Source organism: Salvelinus namaycush, chromosome 42, assembly GCF_016432855.1.
Source record: "Salvelinus namaycush isolate Seneca chromosome 42, SaNama_1.0, whole genome shotgun sequence".
Classification (NCBI taxonomy): domain Eukaryota; kingdom Metazoa; phylum Chordata; class Actinopteri; order Salmoniformes; family Salmonidae; genus Salvelinus; species Salvelinus namaycush.
The window spans coordinates 2,232,921-2,255,061 of record NC_052348.1 but is presented as its reverse complement, the minus strand read 5'-3'; the positions used below and the strand labels follow the sequence as shown (position 1 = coordinate 2,255,061).

Genomic DNA, 22,141 nt, shown 5'->3' with positions numbered 1-22,141 from the left:
TCATTATTGTTATTTTATTGTGTTACTTTATTCAATTATTATACATTTTTTATTTTAGTTTATTTAGTAAATATTTTCTTAACTCTATTTTCTTAAAGCTGCATTGTTGGTTAAGGGCTTATAAGGGCGCATGTGACATACAATTTGATTTGATTTGTTTACCTCTGCTTTGCGTTTGCCATGTAAGCTATATATGCAGGTTATTTTTATTTCACTGATTAACATTTAAGTTCTGATCTTCACCCTTGTCTCTCAGTGTTCATGGCCAAGCCTATGTTTAGTGTTGGCACACTAGATTTAATGATACAGATAGTAACAACCTTACATTAATGCAGAAATTCTCATAATGATAATTGGAAAAGGTCAGATGTGTCAAAGCAATATCTGAGCTCTTTGTGGAAGCTGCAGATGTTCTATCGCCAGAAAGTCAATAGAATCCAAAAACTCTATACAGTACACTTGGGGCTCTATTCAATCGGTATCGCCGAAGCATTACAGGTTGTGTGCTCGAAATTGAAAGGTACTTGCTGATTGAGCCGACATATGCAGCATTTACTGTGAATGCAGTGTCTGCTAACGCGGGAACATTGCCTATACATTTTAATCACACTGTCACGCTGAATTTCCGCAATACAGATTGAATAGGGTCCTAGATGTTATGTAATTGTTGCATACTGTAGCCACTAGCCACATATACAGTTGAAGTCGGAAGTTTACATACACCTTAGCCAAATACATTTAAACTCAGTTTTTCACAATTCCTGACATTTAATCCTAGTAAAAATTCCCTGTCTCAGGTCAGTTAGGATCACCACTTTATTTTAAGAATGTGAAATGTCAGAATAATAGGTGAGATAATGATTTACTTCAGCTTTTATTTCTTTCATCACATTCCCAGTGGGTCAGAAGTTTACATACACTCAATTAGTATTTGGTAGCATTGCCTTTAAATTGTTTAACTTGGGTCAAACGTTATGGGTAGCCTTCCACAAGCTTCCCACAATAAGTTGGGTGAATATTGGCCCATTCCTCCTGACAGAGCTGGTGTAACTGGGTCAGGTTTGTAGGCCTCCTTGCTCGCACATGCTTTTTCAGTTCTAACCACACATTTTCTATAGGATTGAGGTCAGGGCTTTGTGATGGCCACTCCAATACCTTGACTTTGTTGTCCTTAATAACCTCTTAGTGATCCCTTAACGCGCGAATCCTGTTAGCGGGATAGATTTGACAACATCCGTTGAAATTGCAGAGCGCCAAATTCAAACTACAGACATTTCAATATTCAACATTCACGAAAATATAAGTGTAATACATCAAAATAAAGCTTAACTTCTTGTTAATCCAGCCGCTGTGTCAGATTTCAAAAAGGCTTTACGGCGAAAGCACACCATGCGATTGTCTGAGGACAGCGCCCCGCATACAAACACATGAAAAAAAATATTCAACCAGGCAGGTGCGACACAAAAGTCAGAAATAACGATATAATAAATGCCTTACCGTTGAAGGTCTCCTTCTTCTTGCAATCCCAAATGTCTGTGACACAATGAATGGTCGTTTTGTTCGATAAATTCCTTCTGTACATCCCCAAAATGTCCATTTATTTGGTGCGTTTCATTCAGAAATGCACCGGTTCCAACTCGCCCAACATGACTACAAAGTATCTAATAAATTACCTGTAAACTTGGTCCAAACATTTCAAACAACGTTCCTAATCCAACCTCAGGTATCCTAAAATGTAAATAATCGATACAATTTAAGACGGGATAAACAGTTTCCAATACCGAAGAAAAACAACACGGAGCACGCTCCTGTTCACGCGCAACAAAATACTAGAGACCTTCAGAGTGACACGTACAAAGAACAGCACTACTTCTTCATTTCTCAAAAGAAAAACATTGACCAATTTCTAAAGACTGTTGACATCTAGTGGAATCCATAGGAACTGCAATCTGGGCCCTAATAAATCAGGGTTCCCATAGAAAAGCATTGAAAAACACGACCTCAAAAAAAACTTTTTCCCTGGATGGATTGTGCTTGGGGTTTCGCCTGCCAAATCAGTTATGTCAAACTCACAGACGTTATTCTAACAGTTATAGAAACTTCAGTGTTTTCTATCCAAATATACTAATTAAATGCATATCCTAGCTTCTGGGCCTGAGTAACAGGCAGTTTACTTTGGGCACGCCGGATGTGAAAATACTGCCACCTATCCCTAAGAAGTTTTAGCCATTTTGCCACAACTTTGGAAGTATGCTTGGGGTCGTTGTCCGTTTGGAAGACCCATTTGTGACCAAGCTTTAACTTCCTGGCTGATGTCTTGAGATGTTGCTTCAATATATCTACATAATTTTCCTTCCTCATGAAGCCATATATTTTGTGAAGTGCGCCAGTCCCTCCTGCAGCAGAGCACCCACACAACATGATGCTGCCACCCCTGTGCTTTGCGGTTGGGATGGTGTTCTTCGGCTTGCAAGCCTTCCCTTTTTTCCTCCAAACATAATGGTAATTATTGCCAAACAGTTCTATTTTTGTTTCATCAGACCAGAGGACATTTCTCCAAAAAGTACAATCTTTGTCCCCATGTGCAGTTGCCAACAGTAGTCTGGCTTTTTTGTCGCGGTTTTGGAGCAGTGGCTTCTTCCTTGCTGAGCGGCCTTTCAGGTTATGTCGATATAGGACTCGTTTTACTGTGGATATAGATACTTTTATACCTGTTTCCTCCAGCATCTTCACAAGGTCATTTGCTGTTGTTCTGGGATTGATTTGCACTTTTCGCACTAAAGTATGTTCATCTCTAGGAGACAGAACGAGTCTTCTTCCTGAGCGGTATGATGGCTGCGTGGTCCCATGGTGTTTATACTTGCGTACTATTGTTTGTGCAGATGAACGTGGTACCTTCAGGCATTTGGAAATTGCTCCCAAGGATGAACCAGATTTGTGGAGGTCTACAATTTTCTTCCTGAGGTCTTGGATGATTTCATTTGATTTTCCCATGATGTCAAGCAAAGAGACACTGAGTTTGAAGGTAGGCCTTGAAATACATCCACAGGTACACCTCCAATTGACTCAAATTATGTCAATTAGCCTATCAGAAGCTTCTAAAGCCATGACATAATTTTCTGGAATTTTCCAAGCTGTTTAAAGGCACAGTCAACTTAATGTATGTAAACTTCTGACCCACTGGAATTGTGATACAGTGAATTATAAGTGAAATAATGTGTCTGTAAACAATTGTTGGAAAAATGACTTGTGTCATGCACAAAGTAGATGTCCTAACCAACTTGCCAAAACTATAGTTTGTTAACAAGAAATTTGTGGATTGGTTGAAAAACGAGTTTTAATGATTCCAACCTTGTTGTATGTAAACTTCCGACTTCAACTGTATCATGTAGATTCCATCTACAAGTAGAATAGCTGTATGTATAACTAGATACAGAAATGACCGGTAATGCCCTAAATGTTTGGATGTTCAATTGTAGAAGCAGAAAATATAGATGTTGAACAATGTAAAAGTTGATGTAGGCTACTTGATTATGGCTGTAAGTGTGTGTGCGTAAATGTTGAATGATCAGTCAAATTCATAATGAGGGGCAATAGTTTAGAGCTACAAGAAGACACATTGAAAGGTATGGTTATGTGGTAGTGAAAGTGGGAGAGTAGTAGTGTTGAAATCTACCAAAAACTGTATGCAAATGTTTTTCTAGCTCCAAAACGTAAGATTTAAGTATTGAATTCAGATTTTTAGAGGAGTGATGAGTAAACTCAATGAATCTTTTAACTTCTTATGGCTGCAGGGGCAGTATTGAGTAGCTTGGATGAAAGGTGCCCAGAGGTGCCCAGAGTAAACTGCCTGCTCCTCAGTCCCAGTTGCTAATATATGTATATTATTAATCTATTTGGATAGAAAACACTCTGAAGTTTCTAAAACTGTTTGAATGATGTCTGTGAGTATAACAGAACTCACATGGCAGGCAAAAACCTGAGAAAAAAATCCAACAAGGAAGTGGGAAATCTAAGGTTTGTAGGTTTTCAACTCATCGCCTATCGAATACACAGTGGGATATGGGTCATTTTGCACTTCCTGCGGCTTCCACTAGATGTCAACAGTATTTAGAACCTTGTCTGATGCTTCTACTGTGAGGTGGGGCCGAAGGAGAGGGGATTGAGTAAGGTCTATCATGAGCTGAACATGCGCTGACCATGCGCGTACATGTGAGAGCGAGCTCTGTTCTATCGCATTTCTGAAGACAAAGGAATTCTCCGGTTGGAACATTATTGAAGATTTATGTTAAAAACATCCTAAAGATTGATTCAATACATCGTTTGACATGCTTCTACTGACTGTTACGGAACTTTTTGACATTTCGTCTGCTTTTAGTGAACGCGCTTCGGGACTTTGGATTTGTTTACCAAACACGCTAACAAAAGTAGCTATTTGGACATAAATGATGGACATTACCGAACAATCAAACATTTATTGTGGAACTGGGATTCCTGGGAGTGCATTCTGATGAAGATCGTCAAAGGTAAGTGAATATTTATAATGTTATTTCTTACTTCTGTTGACTGCACAATATGGCGGATACCTGTATGGCTTGATTGGGCTCTGAGCGCCAACCTCAGATTATTGCATGGTTTTTGCTTTTTCCGTAAAGCTTTTTTGAAATCTGACACAGCGGTTGCATTAAGGAGAAGTGGATCTAAAATTCCATGTATAACACTTGATTTTTGATCAACTTTTATTATGAGTATTTCTGGAAATTGATGTGGCTCTCTCAAAATCACCAGATGTTTTTGGAACTACTGAACATAACGCGCCAATGTATACTGAGATTTTTTTATATAAATATGAACTTTACCGAACAAAGCATACATGTATTGTTTAACATGAAGTCCTATGAGTGTCATCTGATGAAGATCATCAAAGGTTAGTGATTAATTTTATCTCTATTTCTGCTTTTTGTGACTCCTGTCTTTGGCTGGAAAAATGGCTGTGTTTTTCTGTGATTTGGCGGTGACCTAACATAATCGTTTGTGGTGCTTTCGCTGTAAAGCCTTTTTGAAATCGGACACTGTCGTGGGATTAACAACAAGATTACCTTTAAAATGGTATAAGTTAGTTGTATGTTTGAGGAATTTTAATTATGAGAATTCTGTTGTTTGAATTTGGCGCCCTGCACTTTCACTGGCTGTTGTCATATCGATCCCGTTAATGGGATTGCAGCCCTAAGATGTTTTTTAACAGGTTACGCAGATCCAATACTATTGTAATACACCTCGGTGTAAGGGTTTGCGCTTCAACAAACGACTTGAAAATAAATGTCAAGATACATGTCTTAGAGGCTGCCAATTCACACGTAATTGGTGGGCCCAAAACTGGCCATACATTAGATTGGTCGACATGAGAAGATTCCTCAGTCATCACTACAACCGATAATTATAGAGCTCACAGTTGAAAACTAAACTCGGCAACAAAAAGAAATGTCCCTTTTTCAGGACCCTGTCTTTCAAAGATAATTCGTAAAATCCAAATAACTTCACAGATCTTCATTGTAAAGGGTTTAAACACAGTTTCCCATGCTTGTTCAATGAACCATAAACAATTAATGAACATGCACCTGTGGAACGGTCGTTAAGACACTAACAGCTTACAGACGGTAGGCAATTAAGGTCACAGTCATTAAAATACTAAAGAGGCCTTTCTACTGACTCTGAAAAACACCAAAAGAAAGATGCCCAGGGTCCCTGCTCATCTGCGTGAACGTGCCATAGGCATGCTGCAAGGAAGCATGAGGACTGCAGATGTGGCCAGGGCAATAAATTGCGATGTCCGTACTGTGAGACGCCTAAGACAGCGCTACAGGGAGACAGGACGGACAGCTGATCATCCTCGCAGTGGCAGACCACGTGTAACAACACCTGCACAGGATCGGTACATCTGAACATCACACTTGCGGGACAGGTACAGGATGGCAACAACAACTGCCGAGTTACACCAGGAACGCACAATCCCTCCATCAGTGCTCAGACTGTCCGCAATAGGCTGAGAGAGGCTGGACTGAGGGCTTGTAGGCCTGTTATAAGGCAGGTCCTCACCAGACATCACCGGCAACAACGTCGCCTATGGGCACAAACTCACCGACGCTGGACGAGACAGGACTGGCAAAAAGTGCTCTTCACTGACGAGTCACGGTTTTGTCTCACCAGGGGTGATGGTCGGATTCACGTTTATTGTCGAAGGAATGAGCGTTACACCGAGGCCTGTACTCTGGAGCGGGATCAATTTGGAGGTGGAGGTTCCCTCGTGGTCTGGGGCAGTGTGTCACTGGACTGAGCTTGTTGTCATTGCAGGCAATCTCAACGCTGTGCGTTACAGGGAAGACATCCTCCTCCCTCATGTGGTACCCTTCCTGCAGGCTCATCCTGACATGACCCTCCAGCATGACAATGCCACCAGCCATACTATACTGCTTGTTCTGTGCGTGATTTCCTGCAAGACAGGAATGTCAGTGTTCTCCCATGGCCAGCAAAGAGCCCGGATCTCAATCCCATTGAGGACGTCAGGGACCTGTCTGATCAGCGGGTGAGGGCTAGGGCCATTCCCACCAGAAATGTCCGGGAACTTGCAGGTGCCTTGGTGCAAGAGTGAGGTAACATCTCACAGCAAATCTGGTGCAGTCCATGAGGAGGAGATGCACTGCAGTACTTAATGCAGCTGGTGGCCACACCAGATACTGACTGTTACTTTTGATTTTGAACCCCCGCCTATGTTCAGGGGCACATTATTCAATTTCTGTTAGTCATATGTGTGTGGAACTTGTTCAGTTTATGTCTCAGTTGTTGAATCTTGTTATGTTCATACAAATATTTACACATGTTAAGTTTGCTGAAAATAAACGCAGTTGACAGTGAGAGGACGTTTCTTTTTTTGCTGAGTTTACTAATGTTGAACATGATGTTTAACAGAGAGCTAACATGCTATTTTAAAATACATGGTTTGATCTGGTCAACTAAGGTTTCACAATGTCTTGGTCAGCGACGTCACTGGTCTGGAATTAGCAGCTAGAGGAATTTCTCTGTCAGCTTATCCACTGCCGTTTTCAGATTTCTGAATAAGAGTGAAGATTTCAACACAGTACAAACATTCTGCTGATTCACACAGTGCATGCATATACTGTAATATATCAAATATACTGAATAAATATATTGGGGAAATATTGGATTATAATAATTGAGAATAGATCTAGGTTTTCAAAAACTATGTCAAGTATTTTATTGAGCAACACCGGAGAGAGGATGTGAGGAATTCACACAACTCACGTAGGCTTTATTCTTACCACTAGATAGTGTGTAGCTATTGACATTTTAACCAGATTATTTGCTACAGGGAAGGACTACCTGAACTTGTCCAATAAGAACACTTGTTTTTGTTTTCTGTTGCAAAAAATTCTGCTACGGTGTGCATTAATGAATAGACCCCATGCTCCTCACTATCATGGCAGTGTCCACCTGCTCCGCTGGCACCCTGTATAATTAGTGATCAGTGAATAATAGATGTGGCGGGTGAGGGAATGCTAATGTCTGACCCCTGACTATGGGGGTCCGTGGAGGCGTGGTGCTGAGGCGTCGCCCACGGTCAGGATGGGGCCGTCTCTCTCTCTCGGTGTACGCACTAATCTGTCAGGATTGATTCCACTTCGAGTTTAATACAGGACTTCTTCCCACCTGCCCTCTGGTTGGCTGCTCAGTCTCACATTAAATGTGATATTTAACAGAGCGTGTCTGTATTCAGTGTCTATGAAGAGTGCTACAAGAGAAAGCTTCCCCTGTGGATTTCCCTCTTGACTTGTAATGTCGGTTCCTGTTGGGTTTAATTACAGACCAACACTGCCGTGTGTTTAACTTTTACCTACCGCCGTTCTCACCCACCCATGTTGTTGTTTATGAGGATAGGCGGCACGTTGTGTGGTGTGTGTTTTGAAACAGAGCAGCTGGACAAAATCTATAGGGGTTAGGTTTGTTTATGTGTATGCATTGGTTTAAACAGAGAGGACGAGGTGAAGCGAGAGGTATAACTCTGCCCAAAGTCTTCTCCAGCGGTTGGCGTTTTTTTACTCACCACACGATTCGTTTTTGTATGGAGGTAAATGAGTTTGGTCAACAAAAATATAAAAGCTTATTTGCTACATGAGTTTATTTCATCGAATATAAGTGTTGTAATGCTTAGGTTGTACGAGTGTACTGATATAGGTAGGACAGGTGACATACCGGTATCTTTGAGATAAAACACTTTATTTCAGAATTGTGCTGTTAGTGCCATCCGGGATCCTTGGGACATACCCTAAACCCTAACCCCCACCCTAACCCTTACCTTAACCATAACCAGTACTTTAACCATTTTAAATTGCAACTTCAATTCGTTAGGTACGTCCCAAGGATCCCGGATAGCAAGGATCGTTGTGGTTGTTCACACGGGTATCTGCCCTCTCATTAGCTAGAATGGTCTCACAATTTTTTTTTAGCCCTGAACAAGCATATCTGATTCATCTAATTGGTTGAGAAGTTGAATCAGGTGTGCTTGCTCTGGAATAGATCAAATACAGTCTTACACCTTGCCCAAACCGGCTGCGCGCGTGCGCCATCGTGCACTATCGTGCATACATTTACTTTGCCCCCCCACACCAAACGCGATCACGACACGCAGGTTAAAATATCAAAACAAACTCTGAACCAATGACATTAATTTGGAGACAGGTCGAAAAGCATTAAACATGTATGGTAATTTAGCTAGTTAGCTTGCATTTAGCTAGCTTGCTGTTGCTAGCTAATTTGTCCTGGGATATAAACATTGAGTTGTTATTTTACCTGAAATGCACAAGGATCTCTACTCCGACAATTAATCCACACATAAAACGGCCAACCGAATCGTTTCTAGTCATCTCTCCTCCTTCCAGGCTTTTTCATCGTTTAAATTATATGGTGATCGCATCTAAACTTTCATTGTATTACCACGACTACCGGCAAAACAGTTCGTTTTTCTATCACCCACGTGGGTATAACCAATGAGGAGATGGCACGTGGGTACCTGCTTATATAAACCAATGAGGAGATGGCACGTGGGTACCTGCTTCTATAAACCAATGAGGAGATGGGAGAGGCAGGACTTGCAGCGCGATCTGCGTCAGAAATAGGAACGACATCCTTGGTGTCGCAGACGCTCGTTGGGGCGCGCAAGCAGTGTGGGTGCAATAATTGAATAACATGGATTTCTACATTTATTTTGCGACGCTCGCGCAAGCGACATGTCCGGTCTGGTCAGCATGTTATACTCAGCTGGCCCCTCCCCAGAGTTTGTGTTAAATACTCTACAACAAAGCTTTCTTAGTGTCCAACAAGCTTTCTCTACCCTTAATCTAGTTATGAACACCTCCAAAACAAAGGTCATGTGGTTTGGTAAGAAGAATGCCCTTTTCCCCCCTTTTCCCCAGGTGTGATTACTACCTCTGAGGGTTTAGAGCTTGATGTAGTCACCTCATACAAGTACTTGGGAGTATGACTAGACGGTGCACTGTCCTTCTCTCAGTACATATCAAAGCTGCAGGCTAAAGTTAAATCTAGACTTGGTTTCCTCTATCGTAATCGCTCCTCTTTCACCCCAGCTACCAAACTATTCCTGATTCAGATGACCATCCTACCTATGCTAGATTACGGAGACATAATTTATAGATCAACAGGTAAGGGTGCTCTCGGGCGGCTAGATGTTCTTTACCATTCGGCCATCAGCTTTTCCTGGTGGTCTAATGGTTAGGATTTGGCGCTCTCACCGCAGTGGCCCGGGTTCGTTTCCCGGTCAGGGAATGAATACATTTTTTGGGTAGGCAGGTAGCCTAGTGGTTAGAGTGTTGAGCCAGTAACCGAAAGGTTGCTAGATCGAATCCCGAGCTGACAAGGTAAAAATCTGTTGTTCTGCCGCTGAACTTGGCAGTTACCTACTGTTCCTAGACCATCGTTGTAAATATAAATGTGTTCTTAAAACTTCTTAGGGATAGCCCCCTTTTTTCAATTTTCACCTAAAATGACATACCCGAATCTAACTGCCTGTAGCTCAGGCCCTGAAGCAAGGATATGCATATTATTGGTAACATTTGAAAGGAAACACTTTGAAGTCTGTGGAAATGTAAATTGAATGTAGGAGAATATAACACAATAGATCTGGTAGAAGAAAATACAAAGAAAAAAACAACCGTTTTATTTTCTCCCTACCACCATCTTTGAAATGCAAGAGAAAGGTCCCAAATCTAGCCATAACTCTGGTTGTAATTGGGTCCACAAATGGCAGCAGTGTATGTGCAAACTTTCAGACGGATAACTTGAAGTATGAGCAAACTACATGACATTTAGAGTGAAGTCACCCAGGTACATTTGGGCAAATCGTGAAGGAGACATTTACATTCACATTACATTTTTCTGCAAGAATATTGTCAAATCTGTATTGCTTGGACTTTGATTTAGCTTTTCCAGTATTAGTAGCCATTTTATAAGTTCAACATTTGCAAAACACACAGTTTTCATAACTTCATAACTCTCCATATTCTTATAATTTTTGTCCAAAAGGAAAAGGCTTGCTGTCGCACAAGATTAGCAGCCACATTTTGCGACATATACTGGGTGTCCGCATACTCCCGTCATTGGCTATCTAGCTAGCATTGTTTGACCCCAATTGGTGCTTATTTGACAAAGTTACAGTCAATCAAGACTGCCCGCGTCATCGGCGTGCCATGAAGGCATCGCTCTCTGACCAAATTTGGTGTCCTATAGGATATACTACACTCCTAATGATACAGTGAAGTCTGGTTACGTTCTAGGACCTCTGAGGAATAAATATGAACGTGATTTGACTGGTTGAAACTACGTTTAGGGTTAGATTTGCACAGATTCCTTTCCTTGCAAATTGAACAAGTGGAAATAAAAAAATCGATCGTACATGCTATATGGACCTTTTTAGGATATGAAGAAGGATTTTATCTAACAAAACAACACTTAATTTTATCTCTGGGACCCTTTGGATGATAAATCAGAGCAAGATTTCAGAATGTAAGTACACGTTTCACCTGAATTTATCAAACCTATCGCGATGAAAAAAGTGTTTTGTTGTTAGGAGCTCTGCTCAAACAATAGCATGGCATTTTTCTTCATAGTAATAGCTACTGTAAATTGGACAGTGCAGTTATATTAACAAGAATTTAAGCTATCAGCCGATATAAGACACTTATATGTACCGACATTTGTTGTTTCTCTAAAATCTGCGATCGTGACACACAGCGCTGCGTGATTTACAACTGTCCCCAGTGTTGCCAACTCCTCAGTAAGGAAAGTAGCTATTGGCTGTTCTAAAAGTCGCTAGAAATCGCTAAATGATGTCATCACTTAATTTGCATAATTGGCCATCCTCAGGCGCAAGGTGGAGCTCAGCTGCCTTTGACTCAAAAAGGTAACCACAGTACGGTTTGGGACTGATGTATCCATCTATTGGCCCTTTGAGTACATCAACATTTGCCAGTGGATTCAGCACCCGGCTGCTCACAGACTTGATCAGGCTAACCAAGCTGTCAAGTAGCTTAAGAGGATCTACTTGCTCTCCCTCAAAAGCCTTGATGGCCAACTGTACCTCACCCAGCACTGACTTCAAAAAAGTCAGATACAATATGTTTTGAAGATCACTGTACATGGAGTAATAAACCTCAGCCATGTAGCAGTGTTCACTGGACTTGGTGACTGCGAAATGCAGCCTAAGCTCCTCCCACTGGTCCAAAATGCATGAAACCGCGGGTTCAATGGAGAGTCAACGTGTGGCACACACCTTGGTTATCTGTAAAGGTTTCTCCCCACAGTTGATGGTCTCATATATGGCCTTGTAGGCCTCCCTGTGCTTTGGAGACACTGAAAACCAGTTATAAGTCTCTCGTACCAAGTACTCCACACTACGGGGGATGGTGTCATTGGAAGCAGGACTTACAGCAAGCTGCAGAGAGTGGCACACACAGCGAATAAGAACCAGATATTTGAGGCCATACTCCTCCTTCAGCACTTTATGGACCCCATTGTTAATCCGTGTCATAACAGAGGCATTGTCAGTCCCTATCCCCAGGAGTTTCTCTTTTTAAGATGACACTTCTCGAGGAAAGCCACAACAGCACGGGCTATAGATTTGGCATCTCCTCCCTCCAACTCAACAAGCCCCAGAAATGTTGATACAATTGTCTGCTTGGTGCCACTAAAGTACCTTATCACAACCCCCAGGTACTTAGAAACACTTACATCCGTGGACTCATCGAGGAGGCTGAAACGCTGGTCACCCACATCTGCGACCAACTTTTTCAGAAGTATGGTGCTAGAACACCATTAATCATTTCTGTGCACTTTGTCCTGTGCATTTTGAAGTGGGTAGCAGCAGTGGAGTCTGAGGAAGCAGCTCTACATGCTTCTCCAATGTGATCACATGCCAGCATGGAACAGTGTTCAGCGATAACTAATGCCATGGTGGCCTCAGACTTTTTTGCAGTAAATTTTTGGCAGCTTTTTTTGGGTGGAACTGTTATACGGCTTTGCCTTTTGAGTATGTTTGAGTTGTCATGTGTTTTTTTTACATCTAAGTTTGGCGTAGAAATCAGCCTTACAATACAGGCAGTATGCCCGTGTATCATCCGCAATACAACGGCTTCAACCAGCCTTTGAATTCAGGGTTTTTGATTCCCACTCCTTTCTGTATTTTTGAGTGTACAGTTTAGACTGAGACATGATGATCTAGCCAGCTAGATGTTTAGCTTATGTCACCGAGAGGCACACACACAGTGGACAAGGTGAGTAAGTGACTGAGGCTGTGTGAGTCAAATGCAGTGATTTATTTTTGTGCAGTGATTTATTTTAAGCCAGTCTCCAATAACACCAGAAAAAGTCGCTAGATTTGTCGCTAGTCGATTTTTAAAAATGTGTCGCTAGAGGGTTCTGTGAATACTCTCTAAATATAGCGACAAAGTCGCTATGTTGGCAACACTGGACGAGACGCCTATCCCTAATTTAACAAAAAAAGTTTTTATTTCACCTTTATTTAACCAGGTAGGCCAGTTGAGAACAAGTTCTCATTTACAACTGCAACCTGGCCAAGATAAAGCAAAGCAGTGCAACAAAAAACAACAACACAGAGTTACACATGGGATAAACAAAAGTACAGTCAATAACAATTGATAAATCTATATACAGTGTGTGCAAATGGAGTAAGGAGGTAAGGCAATAAATAGGCCATAGTAACGAAGTAATTACAATTCAGCAAATTAACACTGGAGTGATAGATGTGCAGATGATGATAACTGACTTGCCTAGTTAAATAAAGGTAAAAAATAAATAAATACATAGAACGGCTGTGGGTCCCCGAGGAGAGGTTTGAGAACCACTGCTTTAAACCACTACTCAAACACCAACCTGAGGCATGTAAACATGGCACTTTCTCCTTGACTCCTTGCCTCACGTCCTCTCTCCTTGCCTCCTTCTCAAATCCCATTGGAGGAGAGGGTCCGAGGGGAAGGTCCTTGGATCTTCTCCACCAATGCGGTTTAAGAACCTTGTGAGGAGCGAGAGGACACAAGGAATCAAGAAAACACTCATTGAGAAAGAGCCCTGGTCCAGCTTGCTCTGAAACTGAAACCAGCAAGGCTCCAGTGGTGAAATGGTTCCACTTGGGCAGCACTGACAAAAGTATAATATCTGGCTCTGAGACTGTAGCGAGGGAGTGATCAGTAGGGTGACAGCTGGTGCTGTGTGATGAGAGAGCAGTGTCTGATGGCACCTAAAACAGTTTTGCCTCTCTCTGCATATCTCTCACGCTCTCTTTGCTTCCGTTCTGAGGTACTTTATGAGAGGAAGACGAGTCATTTGTGGTTATTATTCTCTTCCTCACACCTCCATGGAGGGATGGGTGAAAGGTGATACACGTTCACGCTGAGTTCATCCTGCCGGTCACCCCCCACACACCAGCTTCGCTGTGAAAGAAATGTGGGATGGACGTAGACAGACAAACGGACGGAGGAGAGAGAGGAGAGGAGAGAAAAAGAGGCAGAGTGGGGGAAGTTATTTCTTAATGAGACCACTGATGCTTATAAAGACAGCCTACGTGTTATAGGGAGAGTTTATAGGCTGTGCCTGGAAAACCTTTCTTCCGAGGTCCCTACCTCACATCTCCTCCAATGAGCTTTGAGAGGGAGCTGAGAAATCGAGGAAACAAGGACGGAGTAGGAAATCATTAAGCACACTATAAAAAATGAAATCTAAGCAAACCTAAATATCTTATATTGAGTGATAATTCACCTAAATGTTTTATTTTTTTCTTACCAAGCTAAATTATCTAACGTCAGTGGCAAATTGTTTGGTTAAAATAAGCAAAACTAAGGCTTAATACAAGTAATTTATCTTATTTCAAGATTTTTTCAAGAAAAATAAGTTTAGCTTATTTTAACCAAACGATCTGCCTTTTTTGGGGGGTTAAAATAAGCACAATTATCTGCCAATGATGTTAGATAATTTAGCTTGGTAAGAACAAAAACACGTTTTAAGTGAATTATTACTCAATATATAGATATTTAGGCTTGCTTAGATTTTCACTTTTTGCAGTATAGGGAGGGTGAGGTTAAAAACAATATCAACCATGCAATGGATACTTCATCTTTCCTTTCCTTCTCTGTTTTGGATCAATATTACAAACCTAATAGAGCCCGACTTACTTTTCTCCCCTGCACTCACCTCAGAACGTTGAACAAATACATTATTCATTGACTGGTATAAGAAGTAAAGTAATTAGACATTTATCTCGCAAATAATATCGGGGCCTCTACTGTGCTGGTGACCTTTCCTATAAATGTATGCCATCTCAGACTTGCCTCAAATGGCTATGGCAAGAGAGCAAAATGTATTCTCACGGCAAAATGAGCAGAGGAATGGATTTTTCTCTTCACGAGTATCAGATGTCAAGAGGTTTTAGGAGCGCTGGTTGATTAATCGTCAAGTTTATAACTTTACTCGGAAGCCTTTCAGAAGGGCAAAGTCAAACTCTTATATCTATTCTCGTTGAGTATACTAAGGAATATAGGCTCTTCAAAGTGGCAGCCAGCTAAAGATTTTAAGATCAATTGATGCTTAATCTTCAATGTTTGTTGTATCATAGTTAGCCTTTTCACTGCCAGTGTTTAATTGTTTGATTATTCCTTCTCTCTCTCTCTCTCCACTCCTTCTCATCCCCCTTTCTCCCACTTCCTCTTCTCCCTATATTGTTTCACTACTCATCCTCTCTTTTTGACTCCCCTACTCCCCTACTCACCTTCCTCTACCTCCTCCTACATCTTCCTCCTCCTACCCCTCTCAGGCCATCATGGCCCAGCTTCCTCAGGAGGAGAAGGCGAAGATCGCCGAGCAGGTGGAGAGCTTCCGGCAGGAGAAGTGCAAGCTGGACGCCGAAGTGGCCAAGTGGGACGACAATGGCAACGACATCATCGTCCTTGCCAAGCAGATGTGCATGATCATGATGGAGATGACGGACTTCACCAGGTACAGTAACAATGTGGCTAAAGAGAACCTAGTTGAAGTGACTGGTATTCCTTATGAATGTCAATGTAATAATGGTACTAATATAGAATTACTAGAACGGGTGTCACCATTCAAGTCAACAGGTTTGTTATGGGTGGACCAGTGGCCATTTGCAAATGATGCATAGCAATACCATGTCAGGTATATTTGAGTGTGCCCGTAAGTTTACCAGTAAAATGCCATGGACAGAGGCTCTATATACCCATTCTAGTAAATGTATTTCTATGGTAGATCAATTCCCTGAAACCCATAGGACACTTCAGCAGGGCGCGTCTTTGTGGAATATTTAGATATTCGAAATATAGTAAAAGAAACATGTAACAAACAGCTGAAGTTTAGAATAAGGAATCACATCCGCTCTATTCATGACAATACTAATGTCTGCAACATTTCAATACATTTGCCTACTAAACGTGGCCCTCTCAGGAGTGTTCCCTCCCCTCCCAGACTTCTACACCAATCACGTCACTTCTGTGTGCCTCCACCCCCCCCACCCCCCCCCCCCCCCCCCCACCCCCTGACCGGGACTTCTACTATGTCAGTCCCAAATCAGCCATACCTGGGGTGTATTCATTACGTCTTGCAATGGAAACCGTTTACCATTGAAGTACCAAATGGAAGCAAACAGAACGAAACCGGGAGGGACCTATATGAATTTAATAGAAACTCTAGTTTTCATTGAAAAACATTTTCCATTTGGAGTAAACAGTTTCTGTTGCCAAACGTTTTGCAAAAGACAAAACATTTTGCAACAGATTCGGCAAAATGAATACACCCCTGGGGTCAATCAAGATGGCAGCCTGTCAACAGTAAAGTAATATTTGGTTTTGCTCAATAGAATTGGTTTATTATGTAGGATAGGACAGGATGAACTTTAATGTCCGAAGGGGAAAATTGTCTTAAACACACAGTACTGCTGCATACAAAATAGACACTGTACATTACACACTTAACATAATACATACATTGCATGTTGCCCTTATCATCATACATTTCTCATATAGCCACATACATAATACTTTGCATATTCCCTTATTCTGTCAGTGGCGTACTAACACAGCTCAGCTTTGCATATTGCCGTTTAGGTGTTTGATGGACATGGGAATGAAGATGTGCTCATATCTGTACCTGTAGGGGCCCTATAGCGTCTGCCTGAGGGGAGGAGCTGATACCGGAGTGAAATACATGGGAGGGATTTGAAATGATGTTCTGCACTTGTCTGATAAACGGTCTGTTAAAAAATAGTCTGCAGGGAGGGATGTTGCCTCACACCCAGAACCTTCATTGGCGGTTTGTATCTGACGGGCAAATTGGGATTCGAGTTGAACTGATAAATTGCCAAACCAGACTGTAGTTATATGTACATTATCCTAAAACAAAATATAAATGCAACATGCAACAATTTCTAAGATTTTACTGAGTTACAGTTCATATAAGGAAATCTGTCCATTGAAATAAATTCATTAAGCCTTAATCTATGGATTTCACATGACTGGGAATGAAGATACTGTATGCATCTGCAGATACCTTTTTTTTTTAAACGGTAGGGTGCGTGGATCAGGACCTCCTGCAGCGTGACACGTCTCCTTCGCATAGTCGATCAGGCTGTCGTGGAATGTTGTTCCACTTCTCTTCAATGGCGATGCGAAGTGTGAAATGTCTGTTAAGTATGCAGGCCATGGAAGAACTGGGACATTTTCAGCTTTCAGGATTTGTGTGCAGATCCTTGCGACATGGGACCGTGCATTATCATGCTGAATCATGAGGTGATGGCGGCGGATGAATGACACGACAATGGGCCTCAAGATGTCATCGGGGTATCTCTGTGCATTCAAATTGCCATCGATAAAATGCAATTGCGTTCGTTGTCCGTAGTTTAAACCTTCCCATACCATAATCCCACCGCCGCCATGGGGCACTCTGTTTACAAAGTTGACATCAGCAAACCGCTCACTCACACGACGCCATACACATTGTCTGCGGTTGTGAGGCCGGTTGGATATACTGCCAAATTCTCTAAAATGACATTTCTCTAAAACTACATTGGAGTCGGCTTATGGTAGAGAAATGAACATTCAATCTCTGGCAACAGCTCTGGTGGGCATTCCTGCAGTCAGCATGCCAATTGCATGCTCCCTCAAAACTTGAGACATCTGTGCCATTGTGTTGTGTGACAAAACTGAACATTTTGTGTGGCCTTTTATTGTCCCCAAAACAAGGTGCACCAGTGTAATGATCATGCTGTTTAATCAGCTTCTTGATATGCCACACCTGTGTCAGTTGGATGGATTATCTTGGCAAATGAGAAATGCTCACTAACAGGGATGTACACAAAAAAAACATTTTAGAGAAATAAGCTTTTTATGCGTACAGAACATTTCTGGGGTCTTTTATTTCAGCTCATATGGGACCAACACTTTTCATGTTGTGTTTATAGTTTTGCTCAGTTTAGTATTTTATATGTTCCTTACCTTCGAAAATCTCCTTTGTTGTGTTAATGGTTTGCCATGTTCTGTTGTTTCCAGTTCCTAGCCATGCTAATTTGTCCTTTGTGCATTCATTTGAATTGAAGTATTACTAGTTATGAGTGTGACTAGTATCGGTATGGGTAGGATCAGCAACCACACACAGGCAAATCACTTCGCTACAGGCTGCTCGGGCTTTTTGGTCACAGCTCAACGCTAAATCAAATCAAATCAAACCCACATGATTCAACAAATCAACAAATACAGAGCCTTTGATTGGATGAATCACAGTGCTTTAGTGGCTAGGCTGGAACAAATCGAAATCCAGGTCCTGCTATTGGTCAGGATAACAGGTGTGGGCTGGGATTAGGCTGTGTTAGACCAGCAGCAGCTACCTACCATTACACATTGTTTTTCTGTAGATTAACAGAGATCCGACAGTATTTTATTCCCATTGAGTTCGATAGAATAGAATGTAGCCAAACCAGGATGATTGTGATCCTGTGTACTGTTTACAGTGTGGATGTTGATGTTCTTCGGGAAGGCAACAGCTTGTCTCCGAGCCCCCCGCCATCTGTACATCATGTCATAGCCCTGTGCTTAACCCAATGTTCCAATTCCAAGGAATGGCACTATGATTCAGTGGACAGAATATGCGAGCTGTACAGAGCTCAAAAAGGGGAAGATTTGCTTCCCAAATGGCACTCTATTCCCCATATAGCGCACTACGTTTGACCAAACCACTATGGGAGAATAGGGTGCTGTTTGAGATGCGTCCATGCAGTTTCATAATGATTAACTCTTATGGATGTGGTGTGGTGGTGATGATTGCACGGACTTTAGTCAAGTGAACCTTGTGGTGACATTTGTGGAATTGGTGAATATGTTGTTGCCATGCAACTAGGATAACCAAATGACACCCTATTCCCTATATAGTGGGCTACTTTTGACCAGATCTCCATGGGCCCTTCTCAAACGGAGTGCATTATATGAGGAATCGGGTGCCATTTGAGACGCAACCAATGGCACATCATGCATGGTTTCACAAATGCCCTATTACCGTGATGTCAGCCAATACACAGTTGTAGTTGGAAGTTTACATACACCTTAGACAAATACTTTTAAACTCAGTTTTTCACAATTCCTGAAATTTAATCCTAGTAAAAAGTCCCTGTCTTAGGTCAGTTATGATCACCACTTTATTCTAAGAATGTGAAATGTCAGAATAATAGTAGAGAGAATGATTTATTTCAGCTTTTATTTTCTTTCACCACATTCCCAGTGGGTCAGAAGTTGACAATTAGTATTTGGTAGCATTGCCTTTAAATTGTTTAACTTAACACACGTTACGGGTAGCCTTCCACAAGCTTCCCACAATAAGTTGCTCCTGACAGAGCTGGTGTAAGGTTTGGGTCGGGTTTGTAGGCCTCCTTGCTCGCACATGCTTTTTAAGTTCTGCCCACAAATTTTCTATAGGATTGAGGTCAGGGCTTTGTGACGGCCACTCCAATACGTTGACTTTGTTGTCCTTAAGCTATTTTGCCACAACTTTGGAAGTATTCTTGGGGTCATTGTCCATTTGGAAGACCCATATGCGACCAAGCTTTAACTTCCTGACTGATGTCTTGAGATTTTGCTTCAAGATATCCACATAATTTTCCTTCAGCATGATGCCATCTATTTTGTGAAGTGCACCAGTCCCTTCTGCAGCAAAGCACCCCCACAACATGATGCTGCCACCCCCGTGCTTCACGGTTGGGATGGTGTTCTTTAGCTTGCAAGCATCCCCCTTTTTCCTCCAAACATAACGATGATCATTATGGCCAAACAGTTATATTTTTGTTTCATCAGACCAGAGGACATTTCTCCAAAAAGTACGATCTTTGTCCCCATGTCCAGTTGCAAACTGTAGTCTGGCTTTTTTATGGCGGTTTTGGAGCAGTGGCTTCTTCCTTGCTGAGCAGCCTTTCAGGTTAGGTCGATATAGGACTCGTTTTACTGTGGATATAGATACTACCTTCCTCCAGCATCTTCACAAGGTCCTTTGCTGTTGTTCTGGGATTGATTTGCCCTTTTCGCACCAAAGTTACGTTCATCTCTAGGAGACAGAACGCGTCTCCTTCCTGAGTGGTATGACGGCTGCGTGGTCCCATGGTGTTTATACTTGCGTACTATTGTTTGTACAGATGAATGTGGTACCTTCAGGCGTTTGGAAATTGCTGGAGGTTTACAATTTTTCTTCTGAGGTCTTGGCTGATTTCATTTGATTTTCCCATGATGGCAAGCAAAGAGGCACTGAGTTTGAGGGTAGGCCTTGAAATACATCCACAGGTACACCTCCAATTGACTCAAATGATGTAAATTAGCCTATCAGAAGCTTCTAAAGCCATGACATCATTTTCTGGAATTTTCCAAGCTGTTTAAAGGCACAGTCAACTTAGTGTATGTAAACTTCTGACCCACTGGAATTGTGATACAGTGAATTATAAATGAAAGAATCTGTCTGTAAACAATTGTTTTGAAAAATGACTTGTGTCATGCACAAAGTAGATGTCCTAACCGACTTGACAAAACTATAGTTTGTGAACAAGAAGTTTGTGGAGTGGTTGAAAAAAAGAGTTTTAATGACTCCAACCTAAGTGTATGTAAACTTCCGACTTCAACTGTAAGTGACTACTGCTGTATATCTGTTTTTTCCGCATGTCATCCTACATCTAAACTTCATGAGCCAATCTATATCAGTAGAGTAGTGATACCATATTTGGTTAAACTGTAGGCTAAGGGCTCTATTCATTCCGATCGGCTTTAGCAAGAGCAGCTGCTCACCAATTTGACGGCTCCAATGCAGTTCCACCTCCGACACCGCTAAAGCATCAACTATGAGAGTGTCTGCTATCGCCGGTTAACGCTTGATCTGATTAAACGTAGGCCTAGATCCAATCTAACCTGTTACCAGATCTGTTGTAGCCTTGCCAACTCCATTGCTGTTACCGTCAAGATAATTCCATAAGGAGTTGGCAAGCGAGCAGAAACAGACAATTACCAATACTGATGAGCTTTGAGAAAGACCTATGTTGACAGCTGTCAGCTACTAATGATAGAGCACCGTGATTTGAGAAGAACGCATCTAGTTGCGGCCCACATTTTGGCTGTTTTTGGAGCATTGTGATCTCTTTTCAGTTTTAGGAAGATTACCACTGGCGTTTTTATCCTATGCATTATTTATTTTGTGGCAAAGTGTCTTGTGAATATAAAATTGACCTTTTATTCTGTTAATGTCAAGTGTTTCCGAGAGTGTTTGCTGTCTGCGTTTGGTAAATAAAGACGTTGAACTTTAAACATACTAGAGCTTAAGTCCTGTTTCCCTGTGTTCCACACCAGAGGCAAAGGGCCCCTGAAGAACTCCTCTGATGTCATCAACGCCGCCAAGAAGATTGCAGAGGCAGGCTCCAGGATGGACAAACTGGCCCGCGCTGTCGCCGACCAGGTAACACTTACCCCAGTTGTGTATGTGTGTCTGTGGTCAGGATAGATCCCCTTTTCACTATATTGCTCATAGACTATCGTTTCCCAAACCTCTCCTAAGCACACCTTCAGTTGGTCAACCAATCAAACCTGTATAATTGGAATCAGCTATGCTAGTTCTGAATACATCAAATCAGTGGCACTAGATGGGGCGATTCAAGCTGAGGTTTGGGACACCGGCTCACACCTGTCCAGGGTGTAGAAGCTAGGGGAAGGAGTTACAATAGAGCTAGATTAAATTAAACCGGGCCTATGCCTTCAGGCAAAGTGGATGAGGTGTGGTATATACAGTATGGCCAACAGAGACTTTTTAGGCGGTGTCCAAATTGGCACCCTATCCCCTATATAGTGCTCTCAAAAATAGTGCACTATGTAGGTAATATGGTGCCATTTGGAACACCGGCGTAGTGTGTTTGTTTGTGGGCAGCAATGGATCTAGGCACAGTGGGCTGTCTTGGAGCGGTACTGGTCATCCCAATGGGACTTCCTTGCTCTGTGAGAGCAGAGAGGAGCAGGAA

The 22,141-nt window shown here is 42.0% G+C and overlaps 1 protein-coding gene across 7 annotated transcripts in view; it reads left to right on the top strand.

The window, feature by feature from the left end:
• The window catches only part of LOC120035090 (catenin alpha-2), a 671,205-nt gene that overhangs the window by 628,864 nt on the left and 20,200 nt on the right, over positions 1-22,141 (top strand). For all 7 annotated transcript variants that reach the window (XM_038981862.1, XM_038981861.1, XM_038981863.1 and 4 more), the window contains 2 exons: positions 15,413-15,594; positions 21,480-21,585. In XM_038981862.1, coding sequence (XP_038837790.1) covers positions 15,413-15,594; positions 21,480-21,585 — 288 coding nt within the window. The remainder of the gene's footprint in view (positions 1-15,412; positions 15,595-21,479; positions 21,586-22,141) is intronic.